We start from the raw sequence: 20,641 nt of genomic DNA, 5'->3' as shown, positions 1-20,641 counted from the left end.
AACACAGAATTGAAATGTTAGCATTCTTATGTCACCGGAGAAGGCGGCAGGGACCTGTAATTCAGGGTGACTTTTTGCAGAAAAATATGTACAAAATAATGTGTTTTAATGGCATATTTAGACTATCAAACAGAAAAGACTCTTTACAATCCAACTATTTTTTGTTTAATATAGATTTGAAAAATCAGAGCGAATGAAAAATCACCAGAATGGCAATAACAACAAAAAAGTGGTAGAAAAGACACATACCTGCAAGGCCACCCAAGAATGACCAGGAATACTCAGTTGGATCTAGAGAGCAAAAGTAAGGCAGAAATACAAATGCTTACCTGTAGGGTTCACTTGCAGGTTGCTCCCAGGTTGAAATTGTGTCCAAGAGGTTTTTCTTCCTGGGGGAGCTGGCTGCATGGCTCTGGTCCAAAGGGTGCTTGTATAGGTGAGTGTTGTGGATAGGGCTAGAGCACTGGAGGCAAAGCTTATAAGACCATTGAAGGTCAATGAATTCTGCCGTCTGGGACCTTGCAGAAAATGCCCTGTCTGTATTTCTGTACACTGAAGTTTAGGAATTTTTACTTGGATATCTTAGGTGACCTCATCATCTGAAGTAAAAAGAAAGGGGAAAGACACTGTGAAGGAGGCTATAGACCGTGTACAGCTTAAATGTAAGGTGCATTAGAAGACACTGTCATCTATCATTGTACTTGGGGAGCTCAAAATACTTATATGGTGCATCAGAGAGCATAAAAAGTCACTGAAGAATGTACAGCCTAAATTAAATTGTGAGTTCATAGTTGGTGTTGCAAGGTACCTCTGGAGATCGTCTAGTGCAATCCCCCTGCTCAAGCAGGGTGAGCTAGAGCAGATTGCCCAGGACGTGCCTGCTCCATGGTTAAATCATGCTTATAGTAAAAAAAAAAAAAAAAATTTCTTACATTTAAATGGAATTTCTTGCATTTACATTTGTTCCCTCTGCCTCTTGTACTGTCACTGGGCACTGCTGAGAAGAGTCTGGCTCCATCTTTACTCCCCTGTCAGGTATTTGTATGCACTGATGAGGTCCCCCTGCATCTTCTCCAGGCTGAACAGTCCCACTTCTCTCAGCCTTTCCTCATATCAGAGGTGCTCCAGTCCCTTAATGATCTCTGGGGCCCTTTATGGGACTGTTTTCTCGTATGTCCATGTCTTTCTTGTACTGGGGTGCCCAGACCTGGTCGTAGCGCTCCATATGCGGCCTCACCAGTGCCGAGTCGAGGGGAAGGATCACCTCCCTCAACCTGCTGGTGATGCTCTTCCTAACGCAGCCCGGGACGCTGTCGGCTGCCTTTGCTGTGAAGGCACATTGCTGGCTCATGTGCAACTTGGTGTCCACCAGGACCCTGAAGGCCTTTTCTGCCAAGCCTTGGTGGCCCTCAGCAGGTACCAGTGCCTGGGGTTGTTCCTCCCCAGGTGCAGGGCTTGGTATTTCTCTTCGTTGAACTTAGCGAGGTTCCTCTGTGCCTCTTTCTCCAGCCTTTCCTGGTCCCTCTGAGCAGCAGCACATCTATTTTGTGTATCAACCGCTCACCACTAGTCACTGGCTTCTAGCTGGACTTTGTGTTGCTGATCACAACCCTTTGAGCCTGGCAGTTGAGCCAATTTTCAATCCACCTCACTGTTTCCCATTTAGCATGTACTAAATAAGTTTGTCTATGAGGATGAAATGGGAGACAGCGTTGAAAACCTTTCTTAAGTCAAGAGAAACAACACCCGTTGCTCTCCCCTCACCCACCAAGCCAGTCTCATCACAGAAGGCTGTCAGGTTGGTTAAGCACAATTTCCCCATCATAAATCTATGCTGACTACTCCCTGTCACCTTCTTGGCTTTCATGTGTTTGGAAATGGTTTTCAGGAAGAATTCCTTGATTGCTTTCCCAGGGACTGAGGTAACATTGACCAACCTGTCATTCCTCAGACCTTCCTTCCTGCCCTTTTGAAGATAGGAGTGTCATTTACTTTCTTGCAATCTTCAGGAACTTCCCTCGGTCACAGGGACCTTTCAAAGATAATTAAAAGTGGCCTTGCAGCGATATTGGCCAGCTCCCTCAGCACCCGTCGGTGCATCCTTTCAGGTCCTTTGGGTTTGCGTACGTCCAGTTTGTTTAAAGGTTCCCTAGCCTGATCTTCCTGCTCCGAGGGTAAATCTTCTTCACTTCAGACTTCCCCACTGGTCTCCACTGACCTGAACACCAGTCTTACCAGTAAAGACTGAGGTGGAGAAGATGTTCAGTACCTCAGCGTTCTCCATGTCCTCTGTCACCAGGTCGCCTGCCCCATTCAGCCACGGGCCCACATTTTCCCTGGTCTTCCTTTTGTTGCTGATACGCTTGGAGAAGCCCTTCTTGTTGTCCTTCACATCCCTCGCCAGATTCAACTCCAGGTGGTCTTTGGCTCTCCTAACCCACCCCTGCATGCTCAGGCTGTGTCCCTATTCCTCCTGGGCCATCCATCCCTGCTTCCACCTCTTATGGGCTTCCCTTCTTGCGTCTGAGTTTAGCCAGCAGCTCCTTGCACATCCGTGCAGGCCTCCGCTGCGTGGATCTTGCTCGTATTCCAGGAGACATTATAGCGTACCAATGTGACGTACGGCAGACAAATACTATGCCTTAGTATGCTTGATCATCTTTATTATTATCTTTATTTCCTTTCCATAGCCTCTTCCTCTCCAGTCTGTAGCTATTGATATTTTTCGTAGTTAGTTATGTAGGAGATCAAATGTTGAGCAGGAGATAACCTGATGGAACAGAAAAAGGCAAAGGAGGTTTTACTATCAGGACAAAATGAAAGAAAAGATGAAGGTGGGAGAGAAAAATGGTCGGTCGGTCTGAAAGCCTGAAAAGAGGGAGAGACTACATGGAAACAAGGTTGATGAGTAGGTCTAGAAACAGATCAAGTTAAAGCCTTCAGGCTGGGAAGACTGTGAGACTGAACTTGCTGTGGAAGATGAGGGGAAAGCCAGCAAAAAGCTTCCAAATAAGGAGGTGAGGTTAAGAAGAGCATGGAGAAGAAGTGGAGAAAGGCAACCACAAACACAGAGATAATAAGTTAACAAGTGAGATCAGATAAGATCTGCATTTGGATAATAAAGGTAATTAACTGAAACACTTTACTCTTAACGATGTCGATTTGAATTTGTGGCCTTCATCATCGCGTAATGCTGAAATCGGTCGTAATGCTTCACCTCCGTGTAGACTTCCATCCGCGGTGGATGCAGAGTGGATCTGAGGCTGTGCCCTGTGCGGACGGAGTGATGTCCTCCACGGGGGTACCCATGGGGGACACCACATATTGGCTGCACTGTGCTTGGACACAAGCAAGCTCTCCAGATCCTCACTTTGCACCGGGTATTTCTTGTTATGTGTGAGTCTTGGACCCAGACAGATGAGCAGATCCTGTAGATCAGGGTATGTAATCCAGAAAGGTGCTGGAGGAGAGATGGGGAGGGTGTTGGGAAGCCTCACGCAACGTAGGTGCAACAGAGCCAGGAACAAGGAATAGGCAAAGTGAGGGCTCTCCTGCAAAATACCCTGTTGGCACTAGCTAATCCTGTGACCGTAAGCTGCTTGTAGGCATTTTGTGCCTTGTCCTCTTTGGTTTTTTCCACTTTTGTTCCCCATTTCCACATACTGATGTCAAGATAGACATAATCTGTATATCCTAAAAAGAGCTAAATATCAGCCTGTGTTTAAAAAACAAAAGTAAAAATTCTGATTTCTAAGTAAATCTTCCTTTCCTTTCTAAAGGTTTGTAAGAATTATTTGTACTATAAAACTTGAAAGTAACATTTTATGTGAGAAGATTTTTTACAGAATGCCATCATATCAGCCATAAGTTTGATCTTATTATGGAAGTATACATAAATGTATGTGCCTATGTACTATGCTTAAATACTTTCTTTTAAAGAAAATTAATAATGCTGGATGAGTATCGTAACTCATACGTTAATGTTCGCTTATGAACCGAGAGCAGTATTTTTACTCCCTGCTCCTGAAGCTAGTACTGAAGGTTGTAGGAAAATCTAGAAAATGTTTTAAATTCTGAAAGACTTTTTTCCCTCTCAATGTAATGTGGTAAGTTACAAGGAGAAAAAAAAATCTACAAAAATGACCCAGCTGTAGGGGAAAAAAAAAAAAGGAATTAATGATAAGTTAGTGTAACTAGACCTATTATTTATTCTGCTTTGTATTGAAAAAGAGGAACCTCTCTCATTTTGAACCCCAAATCTATTGAATGATGCACTTCTCTTAATTAAAAGACCCTCACTTTGCAAGCACTGATATTAATAGCATTTGTAATGCATTACAACTTTCACTAGTGCTTTGTATTTGAAAATGCAGCCTTCCAAATTGATGTTTCCGCTTTAAAATGTGACTTAACTAACTTATCAGGAATTCTTATAGGCGTATCCTTAAAACTTTCTGCATCTCTGTGAAGTGTTTATACGATGCTTAATAGTGTCTGCAAGCTGCTGTTTTACTCAACTTTCCTGAATTTCAAACATCTATATTTTACTCTCTTATATGCTTTTAACTAAGGTATAGTAGATGCATTTTTGCTTCGGTACTAATTCGAAATGTAATATTCATTTCTTTAGAAGACATTTTTGTTGTTGTGCATGCCTAGTGTTTTGTATGTTGTATATTGCATTCAGAATATTTTTTTCCTTCTCACCTATCCACAAATGCAATGCCGTTCCCATGATGCACCTCTGCTTGCTGTTTACCTGTATGTTAATTCGCTTGAATCCCATTGGCCCACTGCCATCATGTGCTCGCTGCCTGTTATTAAAAGACTCAGTCGACTGCCAAAGCAATGAAGCGACCTCTCGAAGCAACTGTAGACCTGGTACTTTGACCTTTCACCTTTTGCTTTGCATGTAGCTTTTTTTTTTTTTTTTTTTTTTCAGAGAAGCAACTAATGAAATTTGTATCGCTTTACTTTTGAACATCAACCGGAAATGATTTCACATACTCGTTAATTTACCGGAAACTCTATTTATCCATCTCATTCTCATACGTAATAAATGCAGACGATTTAGTTTGGTTCCTAACATGGTTTCATTTTTTAAATATCCTCTCATGAGAAGTCGAATTGAGATAAAACTGCTTCTGTAACTGAAAACGCTTAACGTAATCCATTAATCTGTATAATAATAGGAAACGATATTTAAATTGAAAAAAGAAAATACTTGGCAATGAAACACAAGTGGTTTTTTCTCCCTATAATATTTGAAAACCTATTTAAAGGCAATGTCATTTTCGTTGCTTTAAAGGCCTTTCTTTTCAGTAGTTGTGCTGCTACAGTTTTAGGTTATTAGTACCATGCTTTTGCTATCAATAACAAAATTTCACTCATTTTACATTGCTGTGCTTTGAGTTAATATGCATGGCGAGGCATCTTTAGCCGCTTTAAAAAATAATAAGTTTTTGTATTTACGTATATGTTACGGACAACGTCTTAAAAATGATGCCATTTTAACTAGCTTATTTATTTACAGGCCTTTCCTCCCGGTGTTCTTCACCCTTTACCAAAGAGACAAGCACTTGAAAAAAGCAATGGTGCCAGTGCCGTTTTCAATCCCAGTGTCTTGCACTATCAACAGGCTCTTGCCAATGCTCAGTTGCAGCAGCATGCAGCGTTTATCCCAACAGGTACGTTGTACCCACACTGAACTGATTTTGTGTTCCTCAGCTAGCCTCCGCGTCAGGCAGTTGCGCTTAACAGAAGGTTTTATTACGCTCCCTGCCCTGCTTGAGGTGAAGTCTGCACAGATATTTACACGTTATTTTAACTCCTCCCGCGAAAGTACGAGAATTCGAGCAGAAATTCCAGCGTGCCGTTAGGCTGCTTTTCACATTCAGAGCCTCGTTCATCATTGTCCGGAGCTTGCCCCTTTCTTTCCTACCTCAAATTGGCTGTATTTTGACTTTTATCTGCCAGCGCTCTCCTAGGAGACGAGGGGGCAAAGTTCCGCTGACAAAAATGCTGGGAAAAGCGTCGCCCTTCGGCGGTGCCGCGGGAAGCGTGCCGTGGCCGAGCCGCGTCCTCCTGCTCCCTCGGGCGCTGCTCGGCGGCCGTGGGGGTACCCCAGCCGCGCGCGAGCGGAGCGAGGGGGGGGGGCTCCGGCCGTCGCCTTCCCGTCGGTACCTCCGCGGGAGCGCCGGGAAAACACATCGCGCCCCGCAGCCGCGCTGAAGGGGCTTTGAGGCATCAGGTGCCTTGTCGTGGTTTTCGTTTTGGAACGCCACCGGGACTTTTCCTAGCATTTGCGGCTAATGGCTGGGGTTATAATCCTTCATAGGGGTGATCCGAAGGCAAGTGGGCGTGATTTGCATTTCAGTGCTTGGAACTCTGTAAAAAACAGAGAGCATTGAGAGATGGCTCGAACCGCACCGTGGCCGGTGGCAGGGCTCCTCTTTAACACTGCGAGAGAAAGAATGTGCTAGGTGCTCGTGTAAACAATAACAACGGAACCCTCTAAATTATGTCAGTCGCCCCTACTCCAAACTTCCCAAAGGTAAATATCCTGCCTAATGAATTCTGTGATTTCATTCGTAATTAACAAATTACGTATTTTAGTATCAGAATGTTATTGAGTGTGAGCTTCCAGAATCGTTTAAAACGACGTGTTTGCAAATGCGCTTGACATTTCAGCGATGTTATTTTAGTTTATAGAAATAATGTCGGTTAAACAAGGAATGAAATGCAACACACGATGATTTCCCTATCTATCAGCATTCCCATATGTTTTTAAAGATAAAAACAAACACAGATGGCTTTGACTTCATGGAATTTTGCTATAAGGCCTGAGTAACAACCTTGGAGCCTGCCCCTGTATTTATAATAGTAAGTTATAGCATGCCGTATTTTTAGCACATTGGAGCACCAGAATATCTGTGGCAGAAAACATGCTGACGTTTATGGGAGTGTTCGAAAAAAATAAATAAATTGTGAGACTGCCTATTGGGACGTGAATGGAAGACTGCCCTGTGCTTACGAACATACAGAAATTTCCACAAATTTATTTTACATTGTAACCCTGAGAATTTGCAGTATGATATGCATTGTTCCTTCTCTTAAGCACTCCCTTTCAGGGCTTACCGCTATTATTTGCAATTGCCAAGGATTTTAACTTAACTATGGAAAACACAGTAGTTTAAACCTGTTGCAGTGAAATAGCATTTGGATATTTTCCAGACTTTTGGAGTGCTCATGCTTCCTTAAGTAGCTCATTCTTGGTGCTTTTTATTGCCCATCCCTCTTTTCAACTAATGGTTGTAATTATAGTTTTATCTTACAAATTTCTGATGGTAGGAAGGGTGGATCTTAGAACCAAACCTTAACGGCCAGGCTGTTGGCAAGCCCCAAAACAAGTGCATGAAAAAAGAAGAAATAGAGGGATAACATAGCAGATGGAGCCCAAGCCCAGAGCAGAAAACCTTTCTCAAAGTGCTGAACCTCTCGCTCTTTGCGAATGTCACCAGCACCTAGAAAGGATGTTAGAGAGAGGAGTGGGGTGTGGGAGGAGGTTAGCAAAGGGAAACCCCCTCTATGTGAGTGGGTGTCATGAGCTTTTCATTAAAGATGCTATGTCTGATAATCCCACGTTTCCTGGGAAGGCTGGATTTGGTGGGTGTAAGGGCTGTCATGCCACCCAGGTCTAAGGAGCAATGCATGACATTATCTGTTGGATTTTAAATGATTATGTGATATTTTCTGAACTGGTATGATTTTCAAATGTGTTCCTTGTGTGTGTGTGTGTGTGTTAAGTTAAAATTATAGACAAGTTTTGCTGCTGGAATATATATAAAACTTAATTGTTTTATATAACTTCTCTGCTTTCTTAACCACTTGCTCCCCTAACAAAAAGTGTGGGGCTTGACTTAGCATGGCTTACCTCCAAAGTTCTGCACTTTGTTTGTTTTACATCAGTTTGATTGCTTTGTCACCTTCTCCTTATTGTTTGGTGAATGATCTTAAAAACAACAGATCTTTTCTCTCTTCCCATTGCTGTTTGTGAGTGTTTCTGTAGCCTCTAGAGGAGGAACTTTGTGTATTCTCCGGGGACTGTTCTTGGGTAAGGTCATTCATAGTTACACTGCTACTGCGATGGTCCGATAAGGGGCTGCGGTAGTAATGAAGCGGGAATACAGGAAGCATATTTGACTTTGTATCAAATATGCATGTACCTGGGACTAGTCTCCTTACCTGCTCGCCTTCACCAGCTTGCTATATGCACTCTACTGAAAATACACTGGTTTGTTTTCTTTTTTTTTTTTTTTTTTTTTTTTTTTTTTTGGTCTTCCCAGAAAGGTTAAAGGTGGACCAAAACTAAACTGCATGGCAGGCGAGCGGTCCTTCAGAGCATCTTTGAGGTACACTAGGAGCCTTTTGCTGGAACATTACACACTTTCAGGTGTTTAGCTTGGGGAATTGTCACAGTAGTGTTTTCTTCAGTCAGAAGCACCTCTCCACCTCTGGTGTTGTGTTAAGAACGAGTACATTAACATCAAATGCAAATTTGGCAAAGCCCCTGCGGAACAATATCGGCTAATTCCTTTTTAACTTCTTTCTCTGCTGCATATCAAAGAGTTGGTGAATGTTGATCTGTGCAACATTGAGCTGTCTGAATTACGCAATGAGTTCTAAAATTCCCCAATAATGTGATATTTAACCAAAGACGTTTCTATAAACAAAACCTGTTGCTGCAAAAGCACTAAGTGAAAGGATAAAAGTACTAATTAAAAAAGTTTATGAAGTAACTTGTGGATACACAGAAACGTGCCAAAAGTCACACAGTATACTCAGGAGTTTAGTAGGAACATAATCACCTTTTTTGTGTTAAAGCGAAACTATGAATGACCTTACAGTTTCATTTAACTAACTTACTTCTCTGTGGTTATGCTTGAATCTCACTTTGAATGTTAACTCTAAACGGCTAACCTGTTTCTTCCCTTTATCCACTTTTTTCACCTATCATTGCATGACACGCAGGGTCAGTTTTGTGCATGACACCCGCTACCAGTATTGGTAGGTTCCAAATTTCTTTATTGATCTCTTTTTATACTGTATATGATGTATATTCACTTGTTTCAAGAATCCTAGGCAAGATTTAGACACTGACTAGAATTAAAGGTTCGCTTGTCTTTCTGGTTGACTTTGCAGAGTGTTTAGATCTGTAGATGAAAGCTGCAGTTTAGATGTGATATCACCTGCTATAACAACTACACTGCAAAAGCATAATACCATGAATTCCAGTCTGCTTTTCAGTTTTCAAAGTTTTATTTCTCTTTATATTTTATAATGTCTAGTACTATAAAATCATAAAATACTGGAAAAAGCCAGCAAATTTCATCAGTGTTTTAAAGTTTCATAGTGGTGTGCCTATTTCTCCTTTTTGCTGTGTGTTAGAAAGTTTTATCAGCGTTTCCCAGAAATGCCTACTTTGATCCACAGAGGTTCTGTTGAAACCCGTAATCTGAATCTCACTCCTCCTTCAAGTATATTTGCAGCTTGGAATTAACATTTTGGGCATGCAAAATGGAAGTCCAGTGCAACAGCCTCTAAGATGGAAAAGCAATCTTTCTTTTATTCTATAGCCCTAACCCAGTGATTACTTTTTTTGTGGTACTACTCAGATAAGCAGTTAAAATATCAAGCCTTTAAAACATCAAGTTAATAATTCTCCTCCCATGAAGATGCTGATTAAAATTCATTCTTAAAATGAGCAAAAGCAGCGACTTCCACAAAATCGACCTTGCTTTTTTGGATCAAACAAAGTAGTATTTAAATCAGGAAAATTATTATCATCCTTCTCCTGACTTTTGCCTCAAAGCAGATGGTGATTTAACTCTGATAAAGTCTAACAGTTATGTAGTGCTAGTGGAAAAAAAATGCCTAAATTGGATTATAAAGGAAGCCAGCGAGTATCTGGCTTACTTCAAAATGAAGATACATGAAAATAATTCATTTTTAAATTGTGCTTAAAAATGAAGATAAACGTTTATCAGTTTCCTTCCCAGTACAAACCACTGTACTTTTTTTTTTTTTTTTTTTTTTAGTAGAATTTTATTTTGGAGTGCTTTATATTGATACTGGGGGAAAACAAATTGCCCATGTAATAATTCTCAGGTTAACGGGCTATTTTGATGGAGACCTCGTTTGCGCAAGTAATCCTCTTCTTAGAGATAACACCCACGTTTTCAATGGTCCTTGCTCTTTTTTCTGGGAATCGCCGATTGTGTTGACAACCTTCCTTTAATTGTACTTGTAATAAGCTATTTTCCCTTTTTTTTTATTTCTCCGCCACGCTTTCTCGCTTTGCACTGTGATTGCATGCCATCTGCCGGTTTAACCCATGACGATGGCTTGCCGCTCTTGATATTCACCATGCCAAAAATACCACTTCTCTTACCATAATGCTGCACCCTCCTGTTCATTGCTTCCATGGTTCCCCTCCTGAAAGTACCCATGATGCACAACGCTACGGCCGCCACTGTCTCTGCAGCAACAACTCCTGCAACAAGTGTTCCCTTCGCCGCAACAGCCACAGCAAATCAGGTTTGCTCCTTTTAAAGCTTTCTTTCACAAGATCCCGAACTCTAAATGAGTGCTGAGATTTTTATTTTAATTTTTTTTTTTTAACAAAAAAAATTCTCCCGGAGAATTTTTTTTTTTTCTGTGTTTACCCCATCAAATTTTACTTTTATTTTTAAGTCGTTTATAGCAAGTGTTTGTGGGACAGGTTGCACTTATTTAGAGTTAACATTTGTTGCAAATAATGATGTAGCTGTGTTTTGTGTTGCGATGTTTGTACCTAATTATTGTGTAATTAACCCAGCTGGAGTTAGAGTCACCATAGTACTGGACTACTTACAAAAAGTCTATTATTAACTCCTAAGTTCAAGAGGAAGATCATCACAGGTTTCAAACGTTCAGGTGTGTTAATGTAGCCTTCTCCATGCCGTGTGTGGAAGTGACTAATTTGTAAGCATGGAAGCTGTCTAAAATCACAAGCGGGACAAGGCAGCTGAAAAAATAAAAGAAATAGAGAGAAACAAAATTGAATGTTTTCTGTAAATGCTAGTGATCAAAACAGCACTCGAGATATTTATGACTATGCCTGCTTTATGTTTCAAAGTGCATCTCTAACCTGGGAATTATATTTCCCTAAGGAAGGACGTTGTTACAAAGAACCCCCAGGGTTATTGGCAGGGGCAGGCTAGGAAAGATGATACTTTCTCCTTTTCTTCTGTGGTTTGTTATGTTAATGGCAGTTTTCATTTTGGTAGGGTTTCCCCCTCCTCCTGTAGGACTTGATTCCCAGGGAAGACGTATCTGTTGCAGCTCAGAGCACGTAGCGTTGACTCCTCCGTTGGGGCTGTAGAGATGCCCACCCCGATGCGCCCGGCATCTGCCAGCAGAGGGGTTTGCCCAGCAGTTGGGTAGCTCCGGCTTTTCTGTTCCTTTGGGACCATGCTGGGGCACTTCCACCTGAGAGCTGGTTTCCCTCGGGTTTTGAGAAGTCAAACTGAGGAGGAAGCAAGCAGATTTCCTCACCAAGAGAAACCAAAGGGCTATGTCCCCATCACCTTTCCTTGTGTTGCTCCTGGCCAGACCAACAAGCTGTTGCAGACCTAGTAGAAACGTTTGCCCATGGATTCATTTCCCTCCACCTGCCAAGGAATTACAGAGAGATCAGTGAAAATATTTTGCTTAATAATGTTATACCAGCAGATTTATCTTTTTTTAACTGTCGGTCCAAAACTATTTAAGTATCCCATGGAAAAAACAGAAGTTGCCGCAAGAGTTTATTTATAATAATTTAGGAAAAATATACTACCTCTGAAATACACCCTACTTTCTTAAAGAAACACAAACCAGTCCATTTTCTATATTTTTTTTTAAAGGCTCGTTTGCCAACGTTGTGGTGTTTGTGCTTCTAGTATTTTCACCAAAAGAGGGTTGTCGTTTTGTGCGTTGTTTTCTGAGAGCTAGCTTGTTTTAATGAAAAATACGCTTGGGGCGAGGAGGAAAGCGCAGCAGACAAATGGTGCGTTCCACTGTCCTTCCCAGAACAGCGTCTGCAGCAGAAAATCGTTTGGTGGTATCCAGTGTAGTTTTGTGATCCCGAAGTGGTGACAGAGGGAGTTGAAGATGCTGAGAGACTATGAGAAAACGGAGCGGTTTGGGGAGGGGGTCAACTGGGGACCCTCTCCAGCACGGGAACGCAGCCGGGGCAGCCCCACCACCGCACTCCTGAGCACCAGAGGGGCTGACTGTAGCTGAAGTAGAATAAATACATGTACACCTACAAAAGGACCAGTAAGCAGTCTTTTTTTTTTTTTTTTCTTTTTTTTTTTTTAGTTAATGGGAATATACGTGTAACTAGTGCCACTGGGGAGACACAGGTGTGCCTTAATGCGCTTTCACATCTAGCAGGTCAGCAGGGAGAGCCCCTCCTTTCCCAGTACTGATTTTATTTGCATTAGAGGATTAGAGCATTTTAAATAGAGGAGTTGTAAAAAGTGCCTGTCTGTATTTATTTAGTTTGCTATATATTTGCGTGTGTGTATATGTATAACTCCATGCTGAAATTAAAGGGTGGTTTAACACGGGGATGGGTTTCCACTGGTTTAACTTCAGCCATTAGGGTCCTGCCTCTTTCTCTTGCCTGTGGAAGGAGCGTAGGTGCGTAACCAAAGCTCGGCACCACTGCACGTGGAGGAGATGACTCCCACCCCAGCAGCTTTTCTCGTTGGCTTCTGTAGCGTGTGCCATCGCTGTCTTTTTCTTCTCACTCCTGTCTTTGTTTTAGTCATTGCAAATCTTTAAAAGCTGCTGTAGAAAACTGTGTGTTTGAAAGTAAGGAAAGTAGTAGTAGCTACTTCCTTTTAAGAGGCAAATCTCCAAGCTTGCTGTTCATTTACAACGTCTTAAGAGTTGGAGACAAAGGTACAACACTGGGAAAGGTCCCATAGTAACTCTGTGGTCCTAACTTTCAGTATTTCTTTAGCCCAAGAAACACAGAAGAAGCAGGTAATTAACTTGGGTTCATGGTCATAACGTCCTTTGTTTGTGTCCTTTTCTATGGATTTAAACTCTCCTGTGTATTTCAGAAAAGGACTTTTTTATTCCCATGTAGATAAAATTTCCTTTCCTGGTCTGTGCCACACTGCTTTACATATCTGTGGGATACGGTTTCCTCTTTCCAGTGTCTCTACTGCACTTTTTAAATCAACCTGCAGCCTTCAGCCCATCCCATTTTGGCTCCTATGGCTTCTCCTTACAATGCCAGGCATGAAAAGACAGTTGGAGCAGGGCTTAATCATTTAGCTCAATATCATTTGGCTTAGTATTCTGGCCTGGGGAAAGATTGCTGGACTTCCATGGGTTGAATGTGATGATCCCGGTGTCCTTGAAGCACCAGTGGAAGGAAAAGTCAACATCCCAAAAGTTACAGAGTCTCAGCTGACGGCTAAAAAAACCTAACAACTCTGTTGGGTCCAGTAAATTATTTAGTATGTGCTGTCAGCTTGTACTTTGGAAAAAGATGAACTATGTCTCATGTCTTCTGTGTGTCCTTTCTTTCTGAAAATAACATGAGTAACAGCTCAAAATGTGCCCGCGTTGACACGTGCACAGCTGGTCGTGCTTGGCCAGCAACTCTACGCTTTGTGTGTTCAATTTATGGCACGAGGCACGTGAGAAGATTGTGTAGGCTTAAGGGCTATACCACAGTACCTCCATGCAGGGTGACACCAGTTAAGAATATATGGAAACTTGGAAGTCTCTTGCTTTTCCTGACTTAGAGAAGTTAGGTTTTAAAACGAAAATAATTTTCTGGCAGTGTACTTCAGAGGGGAGGAGAATCGCTTTCGCTCAGTGCAATGAAAACAGGATGGAGCAAAAGTGCTTTAGCAAACCCTGTTTTACAAATCCCGATTAAAAACTGACTCGGCCGATACAAGAGCTGGTGGTGTTGCCGTTTGTTCACTGCGTGTGGACGTCTTGTGAGGGGCTGTCCCCCCTGACTCTAGCTGCCAGGCTGTGATGAGAGGGTATGGAGGTGGGGACTTCAGCTTGGGATTGCCAGTGAAAGGCAGGTGGACTTCCAAAAGTACACGAGGAGTCCAGGAGCGTGACGGGTCAGAGGTGAGAGGTCCTTCCTCTTCTCCTCCTCCTCCCTTCACAACTGCTCCAGCCGTCCCACCAGAGTGGGGCTGGAAGCCGCAGCTGCTTAACCTCGCTTCAGGGTTAGATCCTTCATGAACTTAGGTTCGGTCGTTGTTTGGGAATGCTGACAACGTTTTCTTGGAGGTTGGAACCAGCAAAATTCCAAGTAGTGTGAAATGACGGTGAGAAGCAGCGTTAAGGGATGTATACGGAGGGCTTGGTCCTAGCTCCCTCTAGTGCATGCATGTGGGCAGAGGTATGTAAACCATCTTATTTAAAATATTAATACAGTAATTGTGTGTAAATATATACTTCAGAGATCTTTAACAAAGCTTTTAATTACTACTCCTGTAGCTAGTGGACTAGCAGTACTCGACCAAGAAAAGAAACTGTTACCTGCTCAGCTTCACTCACAGGTAGCCAGAAGATTTCACAGAGGATGATCTATCTTAACGTTATTTGAGAGAGGTGTTATTCTGAATTCTGGGACTGAATGTCGATTTGGAACAATGCCAACACCTGCTTTGGGGGGCTTTAAATTTCTAATTACTAAATGTCTTTAAATTTTCTTCTCAATTCTTTGAATTTCTTCTTACTGCTGCTTCATTTACATATATGCATTGGTGAGTCCTACAAGGATTAAAAGGACTTAGCCTGAAATTAAGACACCTAAGTGTTGGTGTCTGAGTGTGGGTGTCTACATGCAAGCTAGAAGTTTAAGTACCCATTGTAGACCGTGAAGGTTATCAGCACAGTCAGATGAAGTCTGGAGAATAGTCTGATTCATCCTTCAAAAGTCACACAGGGCTTGGTTCAGGTGGCTACTGACGTTTAAGATTGTCCTAAGATAACCTTGGATGTCTAGGTTATCCAAGACATTTTGACGAGCTTGGTAGATGCAATACAGGACCTACAGACAAATCTGCACACTTCTGAACTGGCAGCTGGATGACGGGCAGGAGACCTTAGCCCAAACGGTACTACAAGCCTGGTGAGCAAATGGTCTGAGCCTGCAGTGGGTGATCACATGAAGGCTCCGTTGGCTTCCTTGACTGGGTTCTATCACCCCACTGACTGCGACGGGAGGTTAAGACACCAGGATTGCCGTGCCTTAATCTGTGTCCTCAAGCTCAGCGGGTGCTTCCTTAGTTCTTGGTTATTACAGGGCAATTACCAAATTCCAAATGATTTTAAAGAAAATAGTCTCGCTCACATTACTTCAGTACAGAACAGTACATGCCTTTATTTTCTCTAGCGATGAAAATGGGCCGAAGACTGACAGTATAAAAATAGCATTACAGAGAATGCTGCTTAAAGATGTTATTTAGTGACAACATTATTCTACTGGTTATATGACCTTTAACCAAGAAGGAAAAATTAAAAGGCATGTCAGAAAAATGAAATACTCATAGGCCATGTCTGAAAAGAAGCATAAGATCAACAGGCTGTCTCATGCTAAGGCTTGTGATTATCTAGCACAGCTGTTTGAAGTTATGCATCAGTGTTCGCACTAAATTAGGTGGCAATTATGCAGATATTAATTAAGAAATCATTCAGTAGCCTTCAGTTTTGTCAAAATCTGTAAAAATACAACGAAGTGAAAATAAAAATAGTTACGTTACATTTGAGTGCCACAAACAAAAGGACAATTAAAATGTTTGCCCCAGAATTCAAAAAGTAGTTAACATAACATAAAATACAAACACGCCGAATGTTCAACGGGGATTTGAGACTCCGTGCGTGGCAGCTCCCTCGGGAGGGAGGGGAGCCGGGACGTGCAGCAACAGAGCACTTCTCCTTGCCAAGGCGCCCGCAAAGGCAGCCGCCGCTCCCAAAGGAGGCAGATTCTCCTTAGACCAAAATGTCCTGTGGCACCTACTCGAGCTAATTTCTCCTTCTGCAGAAAGCAGAAGCACCAGTTGCTCGCTCTTGCAAATATTCCTCAAAAAGGGCTTCCTCTCCAGTCTACCCATCTAAGCCCGGGAAGCCTTCTGGCAGGGCACAGGGCTGAACTCAGTGCTGCTGACGAGGCTTTTTCTCTCTCACGTTCCCTGTCTTCCTTGTGGAAACCTGCCGGACTTGTAAACGGGGAGAAAAGTAGCAATATACCGAGAAAATTAATTGAAAAATCTGGAAGGTAGTAGGAAACGGCCTTTTTTGTTGGTTGAATGCAAGCTTTTGAGAAGGAAGGTGGGAAGGGGAAACAAATGTTATTTACATCTTTAGTGCCAGAATACAACGACGTTACAAATAAAAGCCTATCCAAAATTCTTGTTAGTGATTTGAAAAGCTTTAGTTGCAGTTTCTAAGGGAATGGAGGAACAGGTAGGAAAGCGCTTCTGCTGTGAATAATAAGTATCTAAACAATTTCTGTGGGTTTTTTTGACTGAAAGTCTTGGTCTAAAAATTCCATAAAGTCCCAAGTTAAATACTGCTGTAGGAAATTCTGTTCTAACAATGGAAAGGGCGATTTGAATCTGACATGAAAAAGTCGAAAAAAGGGGACAGAGGAACAGTTTCCTTTTTCAGACACCTCATCAGAGGGGATGCTTGCAGGGAGCGAGCCCTGGGCAGAACAGTGTTGGGCACCTAGCGAGCCCGTGTATGGTGCCACGCTGCTCCACGTAGAGGTACCGGCGAGCCTTGGCATCTGGGATTGCAGGACTGGGCATCTCGCCTTGCACCTGCACCAGGCTGGAAAAACTAACCTAAACGATCCTTGATCACGAAGAGTCATTTCTCTAGAGAAGGTATTTGAATAGCAATAGCTTGTCACGGTAGGAAAGGCAAACTTAAACCACTTGCTGCCTCTGTCATGCTAGGCACCCAAGAATCGCAAACCTCAATTCAGTCAAGTTACCGTGTCTGAAGACACTGAGTTACACGTAAGTAGCTGTAACTTTCAGAATTAACAGTTTGCAGGCTCAAGAAGTGAGAGTTTCCAATGTTAAGGCCCACAACAAATCTCAAGCAGTGTCAAGAAAAGACCCTTTGAATTGCCTTGAAACAACTGACGTTACAGAAGACATGGCAAAACTTTTTTTTCTTAAACCATAAGGCAGCAAGGAAGCAGAGCCAAAAGATTGCCCTGGGAAATGTAAAGGAACTCTATCTCATGCAAACTTTAACCAAGTCTTTGTTTTACTTTTAGTAACATCTTTTGGTCTCTTAAGATAGCGTGTTGTTTCTGTGTAGATGATGAAGACTTCTGGCAGGCTTGCATACAGAGTTTTAGAAGAAGCGGAAAATCTGTGGTTTGGGGTTTTTGGGGGTTTTTTTTAGAAATTCTCCCCTCACACCCCCCTGCCCCTGTAGAGAAGGACTGAAAGCTGACTTCCTCTGATAGCCGGCTAGATGGCACTATCACATAATGGGAGCAGTAAGCAAAAGCAAACGCTCTATTTCTTTTATATAACAAAAATGAAGACATATTTCCTTTCCCGTTATAGACAGGTTGAGCTTTCATGTCATTGCAATTAAAAAAATATATTTATGTTTGATATGATAACTTCCTTTTGTGTTCTTGCTTTTAATTATTCAACAAATTATACTTTGACAAGTTGAGTAAGAGTCTTTTGGGGCATATATTTATTATTTAAACATAGGAAAATTTTTCTGAGGTCAACTCATTTTGTAGGCATTTGGGGAAAAATGAGTTTGTTTCATTGTGCTTAGCATGTACGCACAGCTCATGTGAGTCTGGTTTTTTCCGTCATAAAATTTTAACAACACAGTGCAGTGCAGAGCAGAGCTGCAGATGTACTTGTTTGGGATTCTGTTCTTTGAAATAATTGCATCTGGACATCCCTAGCCGCTCCAACTGTTTTCCCTTGAATTAAACGAATATCATATTTTTATCTCAGTGTATGATTTATTACCCACCAGAAATGCCAGTCTTTGGCTTTGAGCGTGCAGGAGGCTGCCCACGTAACAGCGGTGGAAACATCTATTTATTTATTTATTTCTTTGTTTGCTTGTTGTTCCTGTCGTGACTTTCAGCTTGAGGCAGAGATTTGTTAACTTTGACTGACTTCATTTTTAGCGCAATATTATCTGCAGTGACACACAATAGTATGTATGTCTGTTTATGTGGGAGTATTCAGACAAGAAGAAAATTAAGGAAGCGGTAAGCAGTCAAAAGTCAGGAACATTAAGATTTCCTCAGAGAAGTTGGAAGTATAGTGAGTTTTATAACACTGACGCAAGTGCTGTCAGTGTGGTGTCCGATGAGTAACCTCGATGAACGTAAGTTTGGTACCTTTCCTGGTTTGAGTTTAGTTCTGGATGTTGCAGTGGACCATCTCTTGCTTGGAAGGGAGTCTGAACTGGAGCGCCAGGTTTTGGGAGAGGAGGGGTTTCAGAGCGGTGGTCGCAGCGTAAGCGCTGGCCGTGCTCTGCGTGCAGTGGCCGTGTTTGCCTAAGAGGGATGCCATGTGCGTAGTGGCAGCCTCGTCTTGCATGATTTGGGCGTGCGTGATGTGTAAGAGGAAAATATAAAGCAGGTTTTGTTAAAAGAAAAAAAAAAAAAGCTAGGTGAGGACACCTAAGAAAATGCAGGTTTGGAGAAGTAACACCCCTACAAGAGGAATACAAGAGGAATATGGGCACTTTCACAGGTAACGCACAACTTGCGCTTGGCCTTTCACTCCTTTGTGCTCTCAGTTCCTCTGCGTAAGCCTATTCTGGCAGTTTCTAAAATTCAAGAAGAGAAGGAAAATGACCTGAAAGTAGGAAGCGAAAAACACAGATGATTGCAGTAGCTCAGACCTGCTAAAAGGTAAAATTGAGTGGCTATTCAAAACAGTCGCTGTACGGGTGCTCCTAAAATACTACAGCAGTGGTTTTCTCATTTCTCTGTAGTCTGTCTGCTGCCTGTGCAATTAGTTAAAAATAGGTTTTGGTAGAATGTATTAGAGTATGTTATGATAAATTTTTAGTACTGCATTATTTATTACTTTAAAGACGAATAAATAAAGCCAGATGGCTTTCATTTTTAAAACAACTACTCCTGTTTCTTCAGAGTGAGTAAATACCTATTAAGTTGAACTTAAATATTATACATTATTACTTGAGTAAATAGCTATTGAAGCTCATAAGCATGCTAGGGAGTTGGCAGCACAAGTGGCTTTGGACTCTTTCAGGACCTTGTGAATATTAAATGAGAAGAATGATGCTGTTAAACCCTTGAGCCCTTTGGGATGCAGTAGTTGCCTTGATCTTTTCTTTAGATCATCAGGAAGAGCTGGATCCAGACAAAGTCTTTGTCAGCTTTACGACACCCCGATGGCCAACAGCTTGTGCCTGATGGAATGAAAACGTGCTAGCAGATGTGTCCACTTCAGCATGGACGTTCCGACCCTCAGCCATTTCCAGAGGCGTATTATCAACGTATGGGACGGGCAGAACTGCGCACGCTCAGATTTAGGGAAGAAAAGAGAGGATGGAGCAGGGCACCAAAATTACCACGTCAGGGGATGGGCTGTGAGAAAGCCAAGCAAATAGGACCTCCACCCCTCAGGAAACACCTGATGGCCCTGGTATTGGTCACCGTATGGGCAGGCAACCAAGGAGATCGTCTGTGGCCTAGACGTCTCACCCTTTGTATGCAAATCAGGGGTCATCTTATCAATGAGCACAGTAGGCAAATGTGTTGGGGAGGCATTGGATAATGGAGAAGCGATAAGATAAAAATCCTCCTTCACCCCTGAATTGAGGAGAGGTCCACAGTTAGTGAGAAAAACGAAGCACGTATACATTAAATCGTAGTATGCTGGAAATGAGAATGAGGTTTCTGGCCATCGAGGAAGGAGGAGTAGCAAAGGGAAGAAGCCAGCGAAGCAAGGTGGAGCTCCGTGTGTTTGTGAGAAGTGATGAAATGTTCGGCAGTGATAGGAGAGGTAACAAATTGCTTTCAGCAGGTCCCTCCAACCCTATTGGTAGTTCCTTCAGGTTTTGTCTGGGGATACGTTTATTCGGGTTTGTTTTCTTTTCAGTGTTTGCAGACGGCCCTGTAGGAAGATGCTAGTCTGACTCTAGTTCTGCAGGGGTACCGCCTGGTGACCGTGAATTTTGAAAGTGGAAAGGGACAAAGGAGTGAGGCAGGCCTGAGGCTAGGTGGGTGCACGAACGGGCAAACGTATTCGGTAGAGACGAAGAAGGGAGGCTCTTGCGGCCGTGACGAGACCTGCGATGTAGTGCAGACAGTAGGTCAGGAGGGACTTCCAGCAGGGATTACAGCCGGCGGCAGGACCGGGAAAGAGGCCGGGACAACAGCTAAGGTGGGAGAGATGAGGCGTGGGTACCCGAGCATCTTTCCGCCCTGGGCGCCGGGAGCGGGCAGGCGGCTTTTAATGCAAGCGAGAGGTGGAGCCGGCTGAGGACAGGGGCAAATCCCATCCCGTGGGGGAATGCCGGCGGGAGTCCTGGGGTG

General features: G+C 42.7%; 1 protein-coding gene across 1 annotated transcript in view; it reads left to right on the top strand.

Annotated features, from left to right (window-relative positions):
• MBNL2 (muscleblind like splicing regulator 2) overlaps positions 1–20,641 on the top strand; it is a 97,365-nt gene that overhangs the window by 68,400 nt on the left and 8,324 nt on the right. Inside the window, 5 exon segments of the mRNA XM_030036466.2 lie at positions 4,828–4,881; positions 5,534–5,579; positions 5,582–5,687; positions 9,031–9,066; positions 10,502–10,596. Of these exon segments, the coding sequence (XP_029892326.1) occupies positions 4,828–4,881; positions 5,534–5,579; positions 5,582–5,687; positions 9,031–9,066; positions 10,502–10,596 (337 nt within the window).

This window comes from Aquila chrysaetos, chromosome 14 (assembly GCF_900496995.4).
Source record: "Aquila chrysaetos chrysaetos chromosome 14, bAquChr1.4, whole genome shotgun sequence".
Lineage (NCBI taxonomy): Eukaryota > Metazoa > Chordata > Aves > Accipitriformes > Accipitridae > Aquila > Aquila chrysaetos.
This window is presented reverse-complemented; position numbering and strand designations above follow the sequence as displayed.